The sequence below is a fragment of the Trachypithecus francoisi genome, unplaced genomic scaffold (assembly GCF_009764315.1).
Source record: "Trachypithecus francoisi isolate TF-2019V2 unplaced genomic scaffold, Tfra_2.0 Lachesis_group6, whole genome shotgun sequence".
NCBI lineage: Eukaryota > Metazoa > Chordata > Mammalia > Primates > Cercopithecidae > Trachypithecus > Trachypithecus francoisi.
The window spans coordinates 62,258,935-62,279,693 of NW_022681471.1; the positions used below are offsets into that span (position 1 = coordinate 62,258,935).

A 20,759-nucleotide genomic window follows, 5' to 3' on the forward strand; every position below is an offset into this window, starting at 1 on the left:
CCCTCTCAACCTCTTTTCCCCCTTCTTTCCCAGAGCTGTATTACCTGATCGCTAGGTTCTTGCAGTCTGGACCCTGCAACAAATCCGCTCAGGTAAGGGGAAGAAAGAGATCTGGGAGTCGTGGTGAATGGTCCCAGTGGGGAAATCGAGGCAGCGGGACGAGCAGTTCCGCTGAGGGTGAGGGATAGGCCGGCCTTGACTAGTCAAATAGTCAGTGGCTGGGCTTTAAGTGTGGAGGGAGGAATGGGTTGTTGGCCCGAGCTGCTCCTCATATCTGTGTTTCCCTTTTGCTCAGGTGCTAGTGCAGGAGCTCGAGGAGCATCAGGTACGGAGCCCCTTCGGGAAGGGTGGGGAGGGTTGAGGTGAGACTGGAGGAAGGGGAGGGCAAGTCAGGGGCGGAAGACTGGCCGGGATAGAGGCTTCGATCTGGGTACCCGTTGCTGTTGTCACCGGGGTGAATTGGCTTCTTCTCTCAAAAGGGGCAGACAACGCTGGGGTCTTAACTCGTCTCCGCTTTATGCTTGTGGGAGGCGGTTTTTCAGGATTTCCTTCTCCGCGGCCCCCCTTCCCCCCCATATACTCGTCTAGCTCTGAGCCAATAGCTATCAGGCCGAGAGAAATAAAGACGCTAAAGTGTTGAGGACTGGGACACAGGTTGGGTCCAGTTGATGGGGAGCGGAGGCTTTTCTTCATCATTTGCCCCCCCTTCCCCCTTTCTTTTCGTCCGGCCCCCAGCTGATTCCGCGCCGCTTAGATTGGGAGGGGAAAGAGCACCGAAGAAGCTTCGAGGATCTGGTGAGTAAAGTTTTCATTTCAACTTAACCTAACTCTTTCACCACTCCCTCCCCACCTTGTACCCCCAACCCGCTCCCCACCTCTCAGCCGACGAGGTTCTAGAGCTCGGTGCAGAGCCAAAGAACGACTGCCCCTTCCCCCATCCCTGCTAGTCGGAAAAAGGGTACCTTGCCCTCCCCTGGCCCTGCTTGTTTCCACCGGAAAACTTTGAAGAATGTGAGTTGATTATCAGAGGTGCCGTGTTGTGGATTATGAATATGTTACAAACATTGGGGAAGGCCCATTGTAGGCGGAAAAGGGAGAGAAACCAAGGGGTTATCTTGGGGCACGTACTAAGGTCTGACGCTGGCCAATGACAGCGTTGGTAACAGCCCGGAGTTCCGGATTAGTGGAAGAAAACTGGTTTCTGGTTGGTCCTGGCCTGAAATACGGGAACTAAGGCCAGGCTTGGTCTTTTTTTGGGGGGGGTTAGGGGGGAGGCGTGGGAGGAAGGGGCTCTGGAGGGGAATTGACGGACCAGGGATTAGGAAAAACGACATAATTAAAAATAATAAGGAACGTCAAGCCAATTTCAAATTTTGCTGTTAGGTGATGGTCTACTGAGTAAAAGCATAATCGTTATGTATCTCTGATTTTATAAGCTCATTCAATCACCAGTTAAGTCGCATTTTCATAGACCCGTTTTCACTAAATAAAAACTGAGTTATCACTTTTTGAGAATTGGTGAAACACGATTTGGGGTTTACAGGGAGACAACAATGGACATATTTGAAAATGGAATATACTTTAGTGAAGGACCAAAGGCATTGGATTGTCTGCGTTGTTTCTTCTGCAAATATAATTCATAGTATAAATATACTTTGTATTCAGCATTGACACACAAAAACAGGTGATCCTTTTTATTTGCGGGGGAGGTTCCCTTGTGTTAGCTGCTGCCACAGTGCATTGGAGGGTAGTGAAAGGAGAAAGGAATGATGTTACTAAAATCTAAATTCAGCTATCTTTCCTTCAAATAAGATCCAAGTGGAGGAAAATCGGACAAAGTTAAAGAAAGTTGGAGGTGTATGGTAGACTCTAAATATAAATGATTTAAAATTTGCTTGCAATACGACTATGTTTAAATTACTTTAGTGTTCATTTTGTTATTTTTGTTTATATTATAACAGTGAGGCCACATTTTTATAAAGTCTACCGACTGTATAGTTTTCTTATATTTTGCAAGTCACAGAAAATGGTATAATTGTGATAAGGGTAAACTCGACCATCTGTGCTATTATTAGTAACAATTTCTCAGATGGAGAAAAATTAGTTTTGAAAAACTTCATGTACTGCCAGGTTAATTTGTAGTCAGTCTTTCTGTTGGACTGAAGTCTTTCCCTCCCCCTAAAAGAGGCAAAAACAACAATGCCTACTAATATGTTTTAACACTTAATGACTGATATAGGTTTTGATATAGTTTCAATACTGAGGTGTATCGAAAATATTTTCCTTTACATTTGTCCCTCTCACAGCTATATCTGTTTTTTTTAAGCAAGTGACAAAGGAGATTAAAAGGAAAAAGCTTTTTTGAAACTAACTTGACGGTGATAAAAAGGAAATGAAAATCAAAGTAATTAAAAAATAGAGTCTCCTGAGCAAAAAAACCCCAACCACCCAGTTTACTAGACTTTTCCTCATATTGTAAGATATATTTTTACATAATTGTGATCAGTGTCCATTTTATGCTTCATATTTTCTTAACATTGAAAAATGTACTTGTGTATTTGAATAGTCGTCATTATTTTATGGTAAGAAAAAATTCAGTTGTATTTAAGGTACTATATAATTTGAACCAAGCTTCCAGCTGAGCATTTGAGCTGCTTCCAGATTTTTGCTACTTCCAGATTTTACTAATAACTTTACATAGTTAGGTGGTCTTTTTCTGCTTTTCACTTTCTCCCCTATCCCTTCTGCCCCCAATTATTTTCCTGGACTTTATTCCCTAAAGTGGAGTTACCAGGTCAAAGGGTCTCATGAGTTTTATAGCTCTTGTCATATATTGTTTGCTCTCCAGAAGATTGTACTAATTTATAATGTCATAATCTAGGTATTTAGAGTGAGTTTTTTTAATAGTTTTAAATCATTCGGTTTCTTTAATATTTAATAGATGTCAATAGCTCTTGGTTGACTTAGGTAGCTTTTTTTCATTACTAGTGAGGCTTAACCTTTAAGGAATTAAAAAAATTGTTAATTCATACATATACTCAATTTTAATCTATCTTTTAAATATTTTCTGTTTTTATATTTTCTTATTTTTTTTTTATGTACACAGAGTTTCTTCTATTGTTTGAACATTATAGTTTAGATACTATGGTTTTCTTTTACCTATCTGTTCTCTACCTATGGACTTCTTTGTAAGGAAGATGGGCAGGGTTGAGTGATAATTTGAACAGACGTGTAGTGGCTGAGAAGGGAATGTGCAGTGTTGGTTTGATTGCTAGTTTTGTCAGTAATATTGTTGATTAAAATTATTTCACATCTGACCTGATTTTGAGTGGCTTCTTTGTAGAAGAGATGGGATACTTTTTCTTGGGGTAGGTTTTTTTTTTTTTTGGATGGAGTCTTGCTCTACCGCCAGGCTGGGTGCAGTGTCGGGATCTTGGCTCACTGCAACCTCTGCCTTCCAGGTTCAAGCGATTCTCCTGCTTCAGCCTCCCAAGTAGCTGGAACTACAGGTGCGTGCCACCATGCCCAGCTAATTTTTGTATTTTTTAGTAGAGACGGGGTTTCACCATGTTGGCCAGGATGGTCTTGATTTCTTGACCTCACGATCCGTCCACCTTGGCCACCTCAGCATCCCAAAATGCTAGGATTACAGGCGTGAGCCACCGTGCCCCGCCTGGGGTAGGTATTTTTTAAATTGCCATTGGAATGATGGATTTATAAAGTGTGGTCCTTGATTTAGCTGCATGTTTTGGATTGAAATTTAGGGCAAAATTTAATAAATAGTATCATCTTGATTTACCTGGAATATTACATTATATAACAGTACTACAAACTTAAGGTGTATTGAGGTATGAAAAGGAAAGAAGACAAATATACAATGAAGTGTTAACTAGGATATCAACATAGTAAATTGGGGTTGCATGGCCACGTATACTGCATATATGAGACAAAAATCCTGCCTTTTAGGCCGGGCGCGGTGGCTCAAGCCTGTAATCCCAGCACTTTGGGAGGCCGAGACGGGCGGATCACGAGGTCAGGAGATCGAGACCATCCTGGCTAACACAGTGAAACCCCGTCTCTACTAAAAATACAAAAACTAGCCGGGCGAGGTGGCGGGCGCCTGTAGTCCCAGCTACTCGGGAGGCTGAGGCAGGAGAATGGAGAATGGCGTAAACCCGGGAGGCGGAGCTTGCAGTGAGCTGAGATCCGGCCACTGCACCCCAGCCCGGGCGACAGAGCGAGACTCCGCCTCAAAAAAAAAAAAAAAAAAAAAAAAAAAATCCTGCCTTTTTGTTCATATGTGTACTTGCATTTGAACTGATTGTCATCAATGCTTAACTTAATTTATCCAGAATAATATTAGGTAATGATAAATTGGATTTCTTCAACATTTCATTACTGTTAGTAGTAGTAATGAAATCCTTGCCTTCTGTTTCTAAAACAATCATCTGATTCAGTGTTTACACTAAATTACATATTCTACAAATCCTTGCCTTCTGTTTTCTGAAACGGTCATCTGATTTAGTGTTTAGTGTTTTACTCGTAATTTTGAACGCAAAGGAAGGTGCTTTTTTCTTAAAGCTGCTGGCAGTTAAGTATTGACGTATCCTGATCTGAAATGTCATTTTAAAAAGAATCTGTACATGAAGCTTCTTGGTCAGTTTATGTTGAACTGTAAGGTTTTTGAATATGGCATTTAAAATATAACACTCTCAATTTTCCAGAATTTTAAGTAATAATAGAGGGAGAATTTTGAAGTTGTGATTGTTTCTGAATTTTGATCTGGGCACTTTATTTTCTGCTTCCTAGTTGGCTGTTACCACATAATAGAATTAGATTTGCTTCTTGCAATTCATCTTAAGGTAGATAATTTGAATAATACAGATGTCCTTTCATTTGTGGTGACCCTATTGAGTTGTTGGCTAATTTATTGCTTCCTCCTTGGAGCATTATTGGGGACAACAGAGTAATCAGGGTTGTGTGTGTTTAAATGAACAGTTCTTGTTAATCTGTAAGTTTTATATATTGAAATGGTGATTTGGAAACTTTTTAAAAACTACAAAGATTTTAAAATCATTTTTAGGAGACTCCTATCGTAAGATTGAACCAGGGCCTGGTGTGGTGGCTCATGCCTGTAATCCCAGCACTTTGAGAGGCTGAGGCAGGCGGATCACTTGAGGTCAGGAGTTCAAGACCAGCCTGGCTAACATGGTGAAACCTCGTTTCTACTAAAAGTACAAGCATTAGCCGGGTGTGGTAGCTCATGTCTGTAATTTCAGCTACTCAGGAGGCTAAGGCATGAGAATCGCTTGAGCCCTGGAAGCAGAGGTCGCAGTGAGCTGGAATCGCACCACTGCACTCCAGCCTGGGTGACTGAGTGAGACTCTGTCTGAAAAAAAAAAAAAAGAGAAAGAAAAAAAAAAGACTGAACCAAAGTTATAAATATGTTTAGGTGTATGATATATAGTTTTACATTTATTTCGCATTTTCATCTATAAAACTGAAAGCACCAGTTAGTGCTTACATTTGGAATGACATAAATTGTATTACCCTCATTTTATATGCAAAATACTAGAAGTAATTTTATGCTTTTAATGAAAAAACTTTTGTAAAGATTATGTTTGTTATTGTCCTTAAAAAGTATACATACATCTATGATTATATGTTGTTGTAACACATTCAAGTTCAAAAGTATTTTCACATTATCTCATTTGTTCCTCACCAACTACTTTAAAACACTGTATTTAAATTCCAGATATACGTGTATTCTTTTCTTAAGCAGCTGTTTTTCTCCAATTACTAATAATATATTAAATTGTCAATGAGAACAGCAGAATGATCTTTGAGTGCTGGTAGCATAGTTATTGCATCTATAAGTGTGGAAGCAGTTTAAGCATGTGTGATTTATTAACTGCCATGTGGATATAGCCATAGTTAGGAAGAATAGGATGCATCATGGGATATCAAAAAGCATTCTCTGCTCAACCCCAGTGCAGTGTATTGTGCATATAATGCTAACTGATAGGTATTATGACAGATAGAGGTCAATATCTGGAAATCGGTATTCTTGACTACTCCTGATTACTGACTTGCTTGAGCCACCACGTGCTTTCTGAAATATGTTGGCTTTAGCTATTTGTCTAGATTGATCCTTGGCATTTTTTTTTTCCACATATGGGCTCTAAGGAACGTACTTTCAATGATTTAAAATCCTTTTGGAGATTTATCATTAATCTTAGGATAACTGGTATCTCAGTAAAAATGAGATATTGTGAAAGTGAAGAGAGCTGGTGTTAGGGACTAATACTTTGGATTCAGTGAATTTGCCTTAATGAAATTTTGCCCTGAGCATCTTTGTCACATTTGAATATTAGTTTTAGTTCCTGTGTTTTAGTTTTTGCTTTACTACTGATGTTGATTACTGATTGATTAATGAACACTTTCCTTTTGGTAGGCAGCAAAATAATATTCTAAAAAGGCAGTTTAGTGTTTATGTCATAATTTAGAGATGATCTTGCTTGACATTTCTTACATGGGATTTTGTGAGTAGTAGAAAAGACCCTAATATTTAGTATTTAGTAAATATTTAGTATTTACTTGTTGAGTGACCCTAGGGAAATTACTTAAGCTCTCAGAGATTGAATATCCTCAATTATAAAATGAAAATTTCCCATTTGTTGTGGGGAACAAGTGAGTTAAAGGTGAAAGAATGCGTTTTGTTAATTGTAAAATGCTGTGCAAATGAATTGTTCGCTACATTTTAAAATTAGGATAGAGAGACCGAACAGCCAGCATGGAAATCTGGAGAACTATGACCCCAGGTCCCAGGTGTTGTATTTTCTTAGTTGATGAAATATCACCCCCTAATTTTCTTAATTTTTTAAAATTTATTTTTATTTTTTTAAGATGGAGTCTTGCTCTGTCGCCCAGGCTGGAGTGCAGTGGCGCGATCTTGGATCACTGCAACCTCCGCCTCCCAGGTACAAGTGATTCTCTTTCCTCAGCCTCCCGAGTAGCTGGGATTATAGGTGTGCACCACCAGGCCTGGGTAATTTTTGTATTTTCAGTAGAGATGGGGTTTCACCATGTTGTCCAAGGCCAACATTGAACTCCTGACCTCCAATGATCCACCCACCTCGACCTCCTAAAGTGTTGGGATTACAGGCATGAGCCACCGTTCCTGGCCCTTAATATTTTTATAAAGTAAGGGGCATATAAAACAGTACTATAAAAAAAGAATATTTAAAATGTTAGTGTCAGAATTGAATTCAGAATGAGTGAGCTGTGTCTGTGTTAATTAACACAAACATGAATATATGTCAAAAGATATTTAGTGTAATTTGCATTTTTTATGAATGCCATTGTAACACTGGTGTAGTACTCACTTTTTTTTTTAAACAAATGGGAAGTTTATTGTGAGTCTTTCAGATGTCTTATTGCAGGGATTCTCAACCCTTCTGATTGTATCCTGAATTTATTTTCTATATATTATTGAGATTTATTTGTTTATTTATTTATTTATTTATTTGAGACAGAGTTTCGCTCTGTGACCCAGGCTGGAGTGAAGTGGCACTCACTGCAACCTCACTTCCCCGGCTCAAGCCATTCTCCTGCCCTAGCTTCCAGAGTAGCTGGGATTATAGGCATGCACCACCATGCCCAGCTAATTTTTTGTATTTTTAGTAGACATGGGGTTTCATCATGTTGGCCAGGCTGGTCTTGAACTCCTGACCTCAAGTGATCAGCCCACTTAGGCCTCCGAAAGTGCTGGGATTACAGGCGTGAGCCACCACGCCTGGCCTTTCTTGTATTTTAAGTTACCCTGTTTAAGGTGTTTTCTCACCTGGGCGCGGTGGCTCACGCCTGTAATCCCAGCACTTTGGGAGGCCTAGGTGGGTGGATCATGAGGTCAGGAGTTCAAGACCAGCCTAGCTAAGATGGTGAAACCGTTTGTCTACTAAAAATATAGAAAATTAGCCGGGCTCAGTGACAGGCGCCTGTAATCTCAGCTACTCCAGAGGCTGAGGCAGGAGAATCCATTGAATTTGGAGGGTGGGGGTTGCAGTGAGCCGAGATCTGGCCACTGCCCTCCAGCCTGGGTGACAGAGTGAGACTCCGTCTCAAAAAAAAAAAGAAAAAAGATGTTTTCTCATGCCCTTTAGTATGTGCCATTGTGCTTTACAGTTAGTTGGGTGTCAATTATTTGTTCAGTTTTCTTAACTTTTCTTAGAAGCATGGTGTATATATTTTTGGTTTATTTTATCTGCTAGTTGGTACTGAGTTCTTTTGTTAGACCTTTCTCTACTGAGCACCTACTAGAATGTGGGTGGGTCCCCTGTCCTTGTCTTAATTTCATCTGCCCTCAGGTTATAGTGCTTTTAAGTGCTTTCTTGAGATAGTATAACCCAGAGAATAATTGACCCTAGGAGGGTCGCTTCTGGTTGTCTCTTTCTTGAGGAAATCTTACAACTAATAAAAAGAAAAAGAAATGCTATGCATAATGATTAGCATTTTCAAAGAAGAGTGATAGGAAGTTTTAACATTTTGTAAGTGTGACTAGAGAAAGGCCTGCCTGCTGTCTTCTTTTTTTTTTTTTTTTCCCTGCCCGGTTTTTCACTTCTCTTTCAAATTCAGCAACCATTAAAACACAGCATTTGATTTAGGTTATTGTAGACATGAAAAGCAGAAAACCCAGTTAATTTTTTTATGTTTTCTTTTATGTGCAAAGAGAAAAACCAGTTAATTTTTTATGTTTTCTTCCAATCTTGTTTTTTTTTTTTTTTTGATACAGTATTTGTATTTGTTTTTTTTTTTTTTTTGAGACAGCATCTCGCTATGTTACCCAGGCTGGAGTGCAGTGGCTGGATCATGGCTCACTGCAGCCTTGACCTCCTGGGCTCAATCGATCCTCCCACCTCGGCCTCTGAGTAGCTGGGACTACAGGCGTGCACCATCATGCCTGGCTAATAATTTTATGTTTTGTAAAGACGGGGTCTCACTTTTTTTTGCCCAGGCTGGTCTTGATTTCTTGGGCTCAAGCGGTCTTCCTGGGATTACAGACTTGAGCCACTGTACCCTGGGGTTTTTCATTTAAAAAAAAAAAAAAAAAAAAAAAAAAGGCCTTCTTAATAAGTATATATTATGCACTAGCTACCATGCAAAATTTTACGGGGTTGAGGTGCTTTTCTCTTTGTTTGGAATGCCCTCCTTTCCCTTTCTGTCTTGTGAACTTTTCATACATTTTTTAAGGGTGAAACTGGACATGAACCCTTAAACCTCTACGCAAAATTAGGTGTACCTTACTTCTTTGCTTCTTTAGTTCTCTGTACTGACCTCTGGGCACTTGCAGCTTTAATTTGTTTCTACTTACTATTTTGTTTGCTCCTCTGAGACTATGGGTTCCCTTAGGGCAGCGATTTAATCTTTCCATTGCTTTCCTATACTTTAAATGGCTGAATGAATGCATGAGTGAATGACTGTCTTTGTCCTAACCGAATTTTAGGAGATAGTTATCATTACTCTTTTACAGATGAGGAAGTTCAGGCTCAGAGAGGCTAAGAAACTTTGCCTAAGGTCACATAAGTAGTAACTGGGGATGCTGCAAAGATTCAAATCAGTCTCTCTACTAGATCATACTACCAAAAAAGAGTAACAGCTAGTAAATTGTAGAGCCTGAATAATCCAGGCTCTCAGACTTCAAAGTACCCTGCTTATCTCTGTAGTACACTGACATTGATATAAAGCTTTGCTGTATTTTTCAAAATCCATTTTGTTTTCTGTCTCTAAAGAGCAAAATATTACGTGACTAACTTTTGTATATGCCTGTTCTGTCCTCTAAATGAATCAATCAATCCCAGGCAAAATGTTACATTTTACTCTTTGAGCATGCAACCCCAGTTTGCTTCTTCATTTAGCTTCTGTAGCCACAGTCTTGGAAAACAAATAGCTTATTCTCTGCTATATTTGTTTTTTAGAGTTACTTGTCTGATACTATTTTTTTTAAAAGCCAGGGTAAACAAATATTTTTGGTGTTTGAAAATTAGTACTTCAAATGTAGCTCCTGGTGCAGTTCTGGCCTCCTGAGATTCAATACCTTTCACATTTTATTCAGTGCCCAGCTGGATTTCTTTTAACTAATTATGATGAATAGTATCATCTCAGTGAGTTTTCTGGTTTTCTCAGTTGTCATAATGATTCTGAAGTATGGTAATTCAGTTATTAGATTTGCTCTTTAGGTCAGCCAGTCTAACCTATCAAGAAGGTTTGTAATCTAGGGTTAATTTAATGTCTTTCAGTTTATTCAGATTTACAGTTCTCATTGCTTTGCAGCTTTGTGTTAATGATCTCTATCATCAATTTTTCAACTGCCTTAAAGGGACAGTAGTAGAAAGAGCAGTGGGCAGAGAAACCCAGAGTCCTGTCTTGTTTCATTGTAACAATTGGACAAGGCACTTTACTTCTGGATCTGTTCTCTCTTCTGTAAGGTGTGGGGTTAGGTTGATTATACATAGGGATCCTTCCATTTCAGAGATTCTATAATTTAACTTTTAGAGCTGTTTTATAGAATAATACAGAAGTTTGAATTATACTCTTAACAAAAACCTTTTTTGGTAGAGATGGAGGTCTCACTATGTTGCCCAGGATGGTCTGGAACTCCTGGCCTCAAGTGATCCTCCCGCCTCTGTCTCCCAAGTGCTGAGATTACAGGCGTGAGCTACCACACCCGGCCTCGTATTATACTCTGTTTTTTTTTTTACCCCCATGTTATACACTTAAACTTTGTTTATAGAGAATGTTTTTCTTCTGCAGGCCTCAGAGCACTTAACTGTTCCGAGTTGGCCATTATATTCCAGAGAGATAAATGTAGTTAAATGACTGAAATTAGAATGAGCTTTAAACAAAAAGAGTGGTTTATAATATTAAGACATGAATTTTATAGGCCATTATATAACAATATAGATTTATTTAAAAATGTAAAAAAAAAAAAAAAACTATTCAGGGTAGGTAAGAGTTCTTATGTCTGAAAAGATCACCTTTAAAAAGTTCCAGCTTTAATGAAAAGCAAATGGATTCAAGTAAGCAGTTAACTACCCTTATAAGACCTAAAGTTTGATTTAGAGGAAACATTTTAAGAACTACATCGATATAGTTTGGAAGCCTGCTAAAGTGGTTTGAAGGAGAAGCTAGCTATCATGTTTAAACTCAAAAGATTGTTATTGCCATTATTTTGATCAAATCTGTTTCTCTAGTTTTATAATCATATTTTATGTATTATTTATTTATTATTTATTTATTTATTTTTGAGATGGAGTCTCGCTCTGTCGCGCAGTCTGGAGTGCAGTGGTGTGATCTTGGCTCACTGCAACTTCTGCCTCCCGAGTTCAAGTGATTCTCCTGCCTCAGCCTCCCGAGGAGCTGGGACTACAGGCGCCCACAACCATGCCCAGCTAATTTTTTTTATTTTTAGTAGAGACGGGGTTTCACCGTGTTAGCTAGGATGGTCTCGATCTTCTGACCCCGTGATCCACCCGCCTTGGCCTCCCAAAGTGCTGGGATTACAGGGGTGAACCACTGCGCCCAGCCATATAATCAGATTTTTATTGATTTTAGAGAAAAGGACATTTTCATGTAACTGCTTAGAAATCAAGCAGTTTTCTGTTGTATAGAGTGAAAATCAAACTTGTTTATTGTACAAGTCTTTAAAGGGATAGTTAGGAGTAAATTGTATTTGCTGATATATAGACCTCATTTATAACCATTAATGATCCTGTATCTTTGAATTATTACTGAGTGATTGATAAAACTTTTTATATAATTAGCTGAAAATCAAGCATCACTGTTTCTATAAAATGAAATAGACAGGGAGCTTAAGATATCAGTTTAAGATGTAACTCCAACAAATTTTCTTTCTATAGGAGGGTAATGCTAAAAATTCTAATTATATAACTCCCATTTTGTGGATTGTATATGCTAAATATGTTGTATTTCTAGGGTAGTTAAGTGAAGTTTTTATGTAACAACTGAATATCTTGAGTTGGATCAGAGGATAAAAAAAATAATTACCAGTAAAGATGTCAACTACTACTCTATGTAGAAGCCCTCTTACAGCATTTACTTGATGAAAAAATAATGGCTGATAAAAGAAGCCCAGTTTATCTAAGACAGTTTTGGGAAAAAAGGCATAAGCTGTTATAGTTGTTAATATGCAGCACAATCCAGATACATATTTTAAGGGTACTAATTATATTTGCATATAATCATATTTAGGAAATGCCTTAATGTGCAGGGTGTGAATTATAAACTAGGATTTTAGGATATCACTCTGTAGATGACAGGAAATGATTTATTCTTATTTTTATTTTTGTTTTTTTTGTAGAGATGAGGGTCCTGCTATGTTTACCAGGCTAGTCTCGAACTCCTAGCTTCAAGCAATCCTCCCTCCTCGGCCTCCCAAAGTGCTGGGATTACAGGCGTGAGCCACCGTTCCCAGCCATGAAGTATTTTTTAGATTGAATCATCAGCTGCATTGACTTTAATATTACCTCTATATTTTTTTAAACATAACTCTGTATAGTTATTTGCTTGGAAGAAAAACTAAAGATGTGAGAATTAACGGATAGAATTTACTTAATCCTCTGTCCTGATGCATAAACTAAACCCTGGAGAGGCAAATCTGAAATAATCTGATTACTATTCTTCCTGAGCATCATGACAGTTGCACAGGCTTCAATTATTTTGGTAGATTCAAATTGTTTTTTGAAGGAACTTACCGAAGATATATAGCAGGATATAATTTAAAACAAAAATAATCACGGGTGATACACTCATGTTACCAGAATTCTGAATACATGTTTGACTGTGGTTCTTTGACCTGTGTTCCTAGGAAATCAAAACAGCAGCCTGATATGAGAATTTGAGATTTTTCCTCCAGGAATTCTTACAATAACATTGATTAGGCTGGGGCAGTGGCTCACACCTGTAATCCCAACACTTTGGGAGGCCGAAGCGGGCGGATCACGGGGTCAGGAGTTCGAGACCAGCCTGGCCAACATGGTGAAACCCCATCTCTACTAAAAATACAGAAATTAGCTGGACATGGTGGCTTGCACCTGTAATCCCAGCTACTCTGGAGGCTGAGGCAGGAGAATCACTTGAACCCGGGAGGCGGAGGTTGCAGTGAGCCGAGATCACACCACTGCGTTCCAGCCTGGGTGACAGAGCGAGACTCCGACTCAAAAACAAAAACATTGATTATAGTTAGACTTTACTTTGATTTTTATTCACTTATTCAACAAATATTTATTTAGTCCCACGTTATGCCCAGCACTTTTTTGGGTGCTAGGAATACAGCATTGAAGAAAACACACAAAATATCTTCTCTCATGGTGATCGCCAGAGATGATTTAGAAAATTATTCATTTGTGTTTTATTGTTGTTCTTTTTTTTTGGAGATAGGGTCACCCAGGGGCTGGAGTGTAGTGACAGGAACACAGCTCACTGCAGCCTTGACCTTGTGGGCTCAAGCAATCCTTCCACTTCAGTCTCCGAGTAGCTGGGACTACAGGCATGTCACCATGCCTGGCTACTTTTTTTTGTTGTTCTTTTTTTTTTCACTTATTTTCATTCAGAGCCATAAGTTTTACATTTTTTGTAGGGATGAGATCTCACTATGTTGCCCAGGCTGATCTTGAACTGCAGGGCTCAAGTGATTCTCCTACCTTTGCCTCCCAAAGTACTGGGATTACAGGCATGAGCCACTGTTCCCAGCCCGTTGTTGTTCTTGATTGACCTGGTGGTAATACTATTGATGTGTGTCCTATTCAATGGCATATATACACACACACACACACACATGCATATGTATACATACATATACATATATACACATACATGTATGGATGCACATATATCTGTACATATACACATACATATATATGTGTATATACATACATGTGTATATATGCCCCTGAATATATATACACACATATATGTGTGTGTGTATATATATACACACACAATTATAGCACTTACAAAAATTGACATTGTAACCAGAAGTAGATTTTAGGACCTATTTCAAGATGAGGATGTAGATGTTAACTTTATCTAAAGATTTTTAATATTCTGGTTTTTCTGTTTATTGTTTTAACAATTAAGTATTTATGAAACACCTCAGGGATTTATACATAAGCTTAGATTAAAAATGCAGCACAATTTTTGTTGTTTTATAGTTTCATTCTTATCTATATATGGTATTTAATGTCCAGAATTTTACTTGATTTTTTAAAAACAAGTTTTTGTTTCAAGGAATTTTGGCTACATAGCTGAGTTATTTAAAGCATAGTATTTATAACATTGTTAGTTTTATACCCTTTTGGAAACAAGTTAACTTTAATAGGAAAAACAATTTTGCTTTATGGGTTGTGGGTTTGGTGCAAGCAATGCCTTTCACTTGTATTCTTATCATTTGTGTAGAATCTGGGTATTCTGATTTTGGATCAGTTCGTCACTACTGATTGAATCAAGTAATAGAGAGTTTACTCATCACCTGTGTGCTTTTTTGATTTTGGCATGTCAGTTGCTTTATAACACTTATTTCATAATATTAACAGCTAAGCAAATGACTTTATCAAGACATTTAAATGTATATTAGAGTGCCATGCCATGTAAATGTTGTCATATCATTTAAATGTGCTTATTTTGTGACCGTTTCTTAAATTTGGTTAATTATTAAATATTTAAAATTTTCGGGCTGGGCGCGGTGGCGCAAGCCTGTAATCCCAGCACTTTGGGAGGCCGAGACAGGAGGATCCCGAGGTCAGGAGATCGAGACCATCCTGGCTAACACGGTGAAAACCCGTCTCTACTAAAAAAATACAAAAAACTAACCAGGCGCATTGGCGGGCGCCTATAGTCCCAGCTACTCGGGAGGCTGAGGCAGGAGAATGGCGTGAACCCGGGAGGCGGAGCTTGCAGTGAGCTGAGATCCGGCCACTGCACTCCAGCCTGGGCGACAGAGCGAGACTCCGTCTCAAAAAAAAAAAAAAAAAAAAAAAAATTTCTCTTCTGATTCCATATGTATATGGAATACACACACACACACACACACACACACACATATGTATTTTTGTTTGTTTTTTTTTTTTTTTTTAGTCGAGGTCTTTCTCACCCAGGCTGGAGTGTGGTGGTGCAGTCTCGGCTCACTGCAACTTCTGCCTCTGGGGCTCGAGTGATCCTCTCACCTCAGCCTCCCGAATAGCTGAGACTACAGGTGCAGCCACCATACCCAGCTAATTTTTGTATTTTTTTTGCAGAGATGGGGTTTTGTTGTATGGCTGAGGCTGGTATCAAACTCCTGGGCTCAAGCCATCCACCTGCCTTGGCCTCTAAAAGTGCTGGGATTATCTACCTGAGCCTGAGCTACTGCGCCCGGCTCTGATTCCATATTTTATTTATTTTTATTTTTTTATTTCTTTTTTTGGAGTCAGAGTCTTGCTCTGTTGCTCAGATGGGAGTGCAGTCACACAATCTTGGCTCACTGCAACCTCCACCTACTGGGTTCAAGTGATTCTTCTGCCTCAGCCTCCTGAGTAACTGGGATTAGAGGTTCGCAGCAACAGGCCTGGCTAATTTTGTATTTTTAGTAGAGACGGAGTTTCACCATGTTGGCCAGTCTGGTCTCGAATTTCTGACCTCAAGTGATCGACCTGCCTCAGCCTCCCAAAGTTTTGGGATTACAGGCGTGAGCCACCATGCCCAGGCCTGATTCCATATTTTAAAACTGTACTTCGCTCTATAATAGAACAGTTTAGTAGTAGAATAGATTTATATTTTTAAACCAAATAAACGTGTTTTTCCTGTGTACTTTTTTAGGTGGCAGCAAATGCACACATTCCTCCAGACTACCTCCTTAAAATTTGTGAGAGAATTGGTCCTTTACTAGATAAAGAGATCCCTCAGAGTGTTCCTGGGGTACAGACATTATTAGGTGTCGGTCGGCAGTCTCTGCTACGGGATGCCAAAGGTGAGATTTTCAGAATTTAGAACTGTGATATCAGAGAAAGGAGTGGAGAGTAGCTTATTTTTGGGTTGAGTAAATGTTCCCATGCTTTTCTAAATACTAGTTTTTCTTATCTTGCCAATGTTGTTTTGTTTTCTTAGTGTACAAGTAAATTTTTAGAGACCTAAAAAGGAGTACTTTTGTGTAGAAGTGAATATATACAGGTAAAGAATATAAAATACCTTTGTAACCATGGAATAGAGATCTCAAAGATTGCTGCTTTGATTAATACAGTATAAATACTTAAAATATTCTTTCATTATAATGTTCTTACTCTTTATTAGTTTTGATAATGTCATCCTAATGATACTGTGCTTTTTGTAACAGGTAAATGAAAATTATATGTACAATTTTAATATTTGAACATATTTAAGCAAAAATATCAACCCATCAGTAATCTTTTTTTTTTTTTTTTTTTTTTTTTTTTGAGACAGAGTCTCACTTTGTCGCTGGGGCTGGAGTGCAGTGGCCGGATCTCAGCTCACTGCAAGCTCCGCCTCCCGGGTTCACGCCATTCTCCTGCCTCAGCCTCCTGAGTAGCTGGGACTACAGGCGCCCGCCACCTCGCCCGGCTAGTGTTTTTGTATTTTTTAGTAGAGACGGGGGTTTCACCATGTTAGCCAGGATGATCTCGATCTCCTGACCTCGAGATCCACCCGTCTCGGCCTCCCAAAGTGCTGGGATTACAGGCTTGAGCCACCGCGCCGGCCTTTTTTTTTTTTTTTTTTTTTTTTTTGAGACGGTGTCTTACTCTGTCACCAGGCTGGAGTGCAGTGGTGTGATCTTGGCTCACTGCAACCTCTGCCTCCCAGGTTCAAGCAATTCTCCTGCCTCAGCCTCCCGAGTAGCTGGGACTACAGTTGTGTGCCACCTTGCCCAGCTAATTTTTGTATTTTTAGTAGAGACAGGGTTTCACTATGTTGGCCAGGATGGTCTCAATCTTTTGACCTCGTGATCTGCCCGCCTTGGCCTCCCAAAGTGCTGGGATTACAGGCGTGAGTCACCACGCCTGGCCTCAGTAATTGTTAAATAAGCTTTTCTACTCTGCTCATTTTCAGTGTTTTACAGATTTTTCCCAAGTTTTACCTGGAACTTCAATATGTCAAACATATAAAGTGGTATTTGATAAACATAAACATGTAAAAGTAGGCATTAAAGATGTCTATCGGAGTAATAAATACTTAAGGTCTAGCAGCCCATTTATTTCTATGTTTTGTTTAATTAGCATACTATTTTTAAAAATCCTAATTCTCCAAGATAAATAGTTGTGTAATGATACCAGATTTTAAGCATCACATTTTATAATTTAAGGAAATTCTTTTTTTTTTTTTTGAGACGGAGTCTCGCTCTGTCACCTGGACTGGAGTGCAGTGGCCAGATCTCAGCTCACTGCAAGCTCCGCCTCCCGGGTTTACGCCATTCTCCTGCCTCAGCCTCCCAAGTAGCTGGGACTACAGGCGCCCGCCACCTCGCCCGGCTAGTTTTTGTATTTTTAGTAGAGACGGGGTTTCACCGTGTTAGCCAGGATGGTCTCGATCTCCTGACCTCGTGATCCGCCCGTCTCGGCCTCCCAAAGTGCTGGGATTACAGGCTTGAGCCACTGCGCCCGGCCGGAAATTCTTAATTGAGTTTATTTGGAAGCTTTCAAGAGAGCTTTTGGCTTTTTGTTTTGAAGCCAAGTTATTATTAATATTTAATATCTCCTTACATTTTTTGACTTAAGCATGAAAGAGAAAAAAACACAGCTATTTATAATCAGTTACCGTCTGATACGCAGTGCTCTTATCTGTTACGACACAACTGGCAAGTATTTCATAATACGAGCATGTACCCAAGTATAAATATGCCTGAATTTTCCCTGGCATACTTGTGCTATAGTTACATCCTTGCTTATACGGCTTTATATGAGTAGACGTGTAAGCCTAAAGATCAAGAAGAACTGATGTAAACTTTAAAGCTTATTAATCTGTGACATATTTATATAAGATTCAAATATGTGCATAAAAAAAGCTTTAGTTCGGCCGGGCGCGGTGCCTCAAGCCTGTAATCCTAGCACTTTGGGAGGCCGAGATGGGCGGATCACAGGTCAGGAGATCGAGACCATCCTGGCTAACACGGTGAAACCCCGTCTCTACTAAAAAAAAAAAAAAAAAAAAAAATACAAAAAACTAGCCGGGCGAGGTGGCGGCGCCTGTAGTCCCAGCTACTCCGAAAGCTGAGGCAGGAGAATGGCGTAAACCCGAAGGCGGAGCTTGCAGTGAGCTGAGATCCGGCCAGGGCGCTCCAGCCTGGGCGACAGAGCGAGACTCTGTCTCAAAAAAAAAAAAAAAAAAAAAAAAAAAAAAAAAAGTTTTAGTTAAAGACTAGCTTAGAAATAAAATATCCAGATGATATGTTTAGGTGTTGGTGTTTACCAGTTATAAATTTAGTTTATAGCATGTTCAAATATGTACCTATTATTTACATTTTGGTTTAATAATTAAAAATGTATTCCAACAAATGAAATTAAAATCAGACATTTGCTTCTGAGACATGGGTTAAAAAAAAAAAAAAAAAAAAAAAAACTGCTCAATTCCTTAGCTAACCTTTGTTCTTTTTGTATAGACTGTAAGAGTACACTATGGAATGGGTCTGCTTTTGCGGCTCTACATAGAGGCAGACCTCCAGAACTACCTGTAAATTATGTGAAACCTCCAAATGTGGGTGAGTAATATACCTGTGTGTTATAAACAGGTTGTTGATTCTTTCCTTACTGAACTCAGTAGGAAGACAAAAATAGGTACCAAAATTAAATTGGAAGCATAAACAAACTGTTTACATTCCTGAGGAGTTTCATGGCTAGTCCAGATTTTTTAAGCATTTTTACTTAAAGCACGTATAATGTTTTATAAAAGATGATCTTTGTTTTCTTTATTTCATTTCATTTCACTTCTTTATTAGCAGAAACTTTTTTTTAATATAGTATAGACGTTTTTAGCCATATGGTTGTCTATTTACATGTCTATGTGCTGAGTTTCCCAAACAAAAGTACATTATTTATATGTTATTTTCCAAAATTATAATGATGTTATACATTTTTATATGTCTGTATTAAGACAAAAAGTCACCTTTCTTGGTTCCAGTTTAATGAAATTCACGTCTCATTCAAATTATTCTTGGGACATCTCTGGCCAGACCATTATGAAGAAATAATAGTAGTGGTTCCCAAAGAGATCTAGATACAAAACTATTTATATTAAAGTTCGCCCTCACAAAGTATGTGCAAAACCAAGGTGCTGGGTGAGTAATTGCTCCTCTGCTCCATTACTTTCTCACTCTTCTAAAAAATTACGTTATTTTATATAGTGTATAGTACCTACAGAATATGCGTAAAATTTGAAAGGGATGAATTTCAGATAGAAAAATATGAATACTTTTTAAAAAGGAATACTTCTTATACAATAAGCTTTGCAGTTTATCCTCAGAGGTTAAGTAAATTGAAGCTAGAAATATTTCTTAAGATGTATTTAGACAAAATCATTGATTAGTCATTCATAGGACTTATTCAGGGAAATTGGATACTCTGAAGTATATTGCTAAAAATACTCTTCCATAGGTTGGATGTTACTTGGAAAAGTTGAGTCTCATTGAACATGGTATTGCTAACTTTTTTTTTTTCCTTTCAAGGGTAGTTTGTTTATCCACCAGAATTTTCCAGCTTTAGTCATAATTAATATATTGAATTGAGATAACTTTTGTTATTCACGCATTTACTTATTTTCAAAATACAATATTTTTAGCTATACTGTCAACATTATTTTGTTAGTGTGTTATACTTCATGGGTCACATGTGAAATGCTGAAGAGCAACCATTACAGTATTAGGTTTACAGGCTTTCTTTATCCCTTCTTCCCTTCTCTCGCTTTTTTTTTCTTTCAACTAAGCATATACTTTCAAACTTCTGCTGGTTTTGTAAAATAAACTGTTTACACGGATTGAAATCTGTTTGTTATTCTTTTAGTAATTGCTTAGGAATTGTCATGTCCCTGGCATTGATGCTTTTAGATTCATTTTAAATCTGGCATGTTATTTGGTGAGGAGCTTTTAGAACAGAGGCAATTCAATCATGATGTATTTTCACGTAGTACCTGGTACTCAAGATGCTTAAGTTTAAGTTATTTAGAATTCAAAGCATGACAAAAACTCACTAAGATGGATATGAAATCTTTCCAGTTTGTGATTTGAGGCAGTTTTCTCTTTGTGGATCATAGTTCTCCATAGCTACTTTCAAACCAGTCAGTTTTATAGGTTGCCAATCTAAACAAAACTTAATCATGAAGGTATATCTTTTTTTTTTTTTTTTTGAGACAGAATCTCACTCTTGTCTCTTGTCACTCAGGCTAGAGTGCAGTGGCACAATCTCTGCTCACTGCAACCTCCCCCTCCCTTGTTCAAGCATTTCTTGTGCTTCAGCCCTCTGAGTAGCTGGTATTACAGGCATGCACCACCACACCCAACTAATTTTTTTATTTTGTATTTTTAGTAGAGATGGGGCTTCATCATGATGGCCAGGCTGGTCTTGAACTCCTGGCCTCAAGTGATCCACCCGCCTTGGCCTCCCAGAGTGCTGGGATTACGGGCGTGAGCCACCGCGCCTGTCTCGTATATCCTCTTCAAAGTTCTGTTGAATCTTAGAACTATAAAGAACTGACACTGTTTTTCG

At 38.6% G+C, this 20,759-nt stretch overlaps 1 protein-coding gene across 1 annotated transcript in view; it reads left to right on the forward strand.

Annotated features, from left to right (window-relative positions):
- BRWD3 (bromodomain and WD repeat domain containing 3) overlaps nt 1–20,759 on the forward strand; it is a 134,863-nt gene that overhangs the window by 446 nt on the left and 113,658 nt on the right. Inside the window, 5 exon segments of the mRNA XM_033201972.1 lie at nt 34–92; nt 296–325; nt 736–795; nt 15,871–16,021; nt 18,662–18,760. Of these exon segments, the coding sequence (XP_033057863.1) occupies nt 34–92; nt 296–325; nt 736–795; nt 15,871–16,021; nt 18,662–18,760 (399 nt within the window).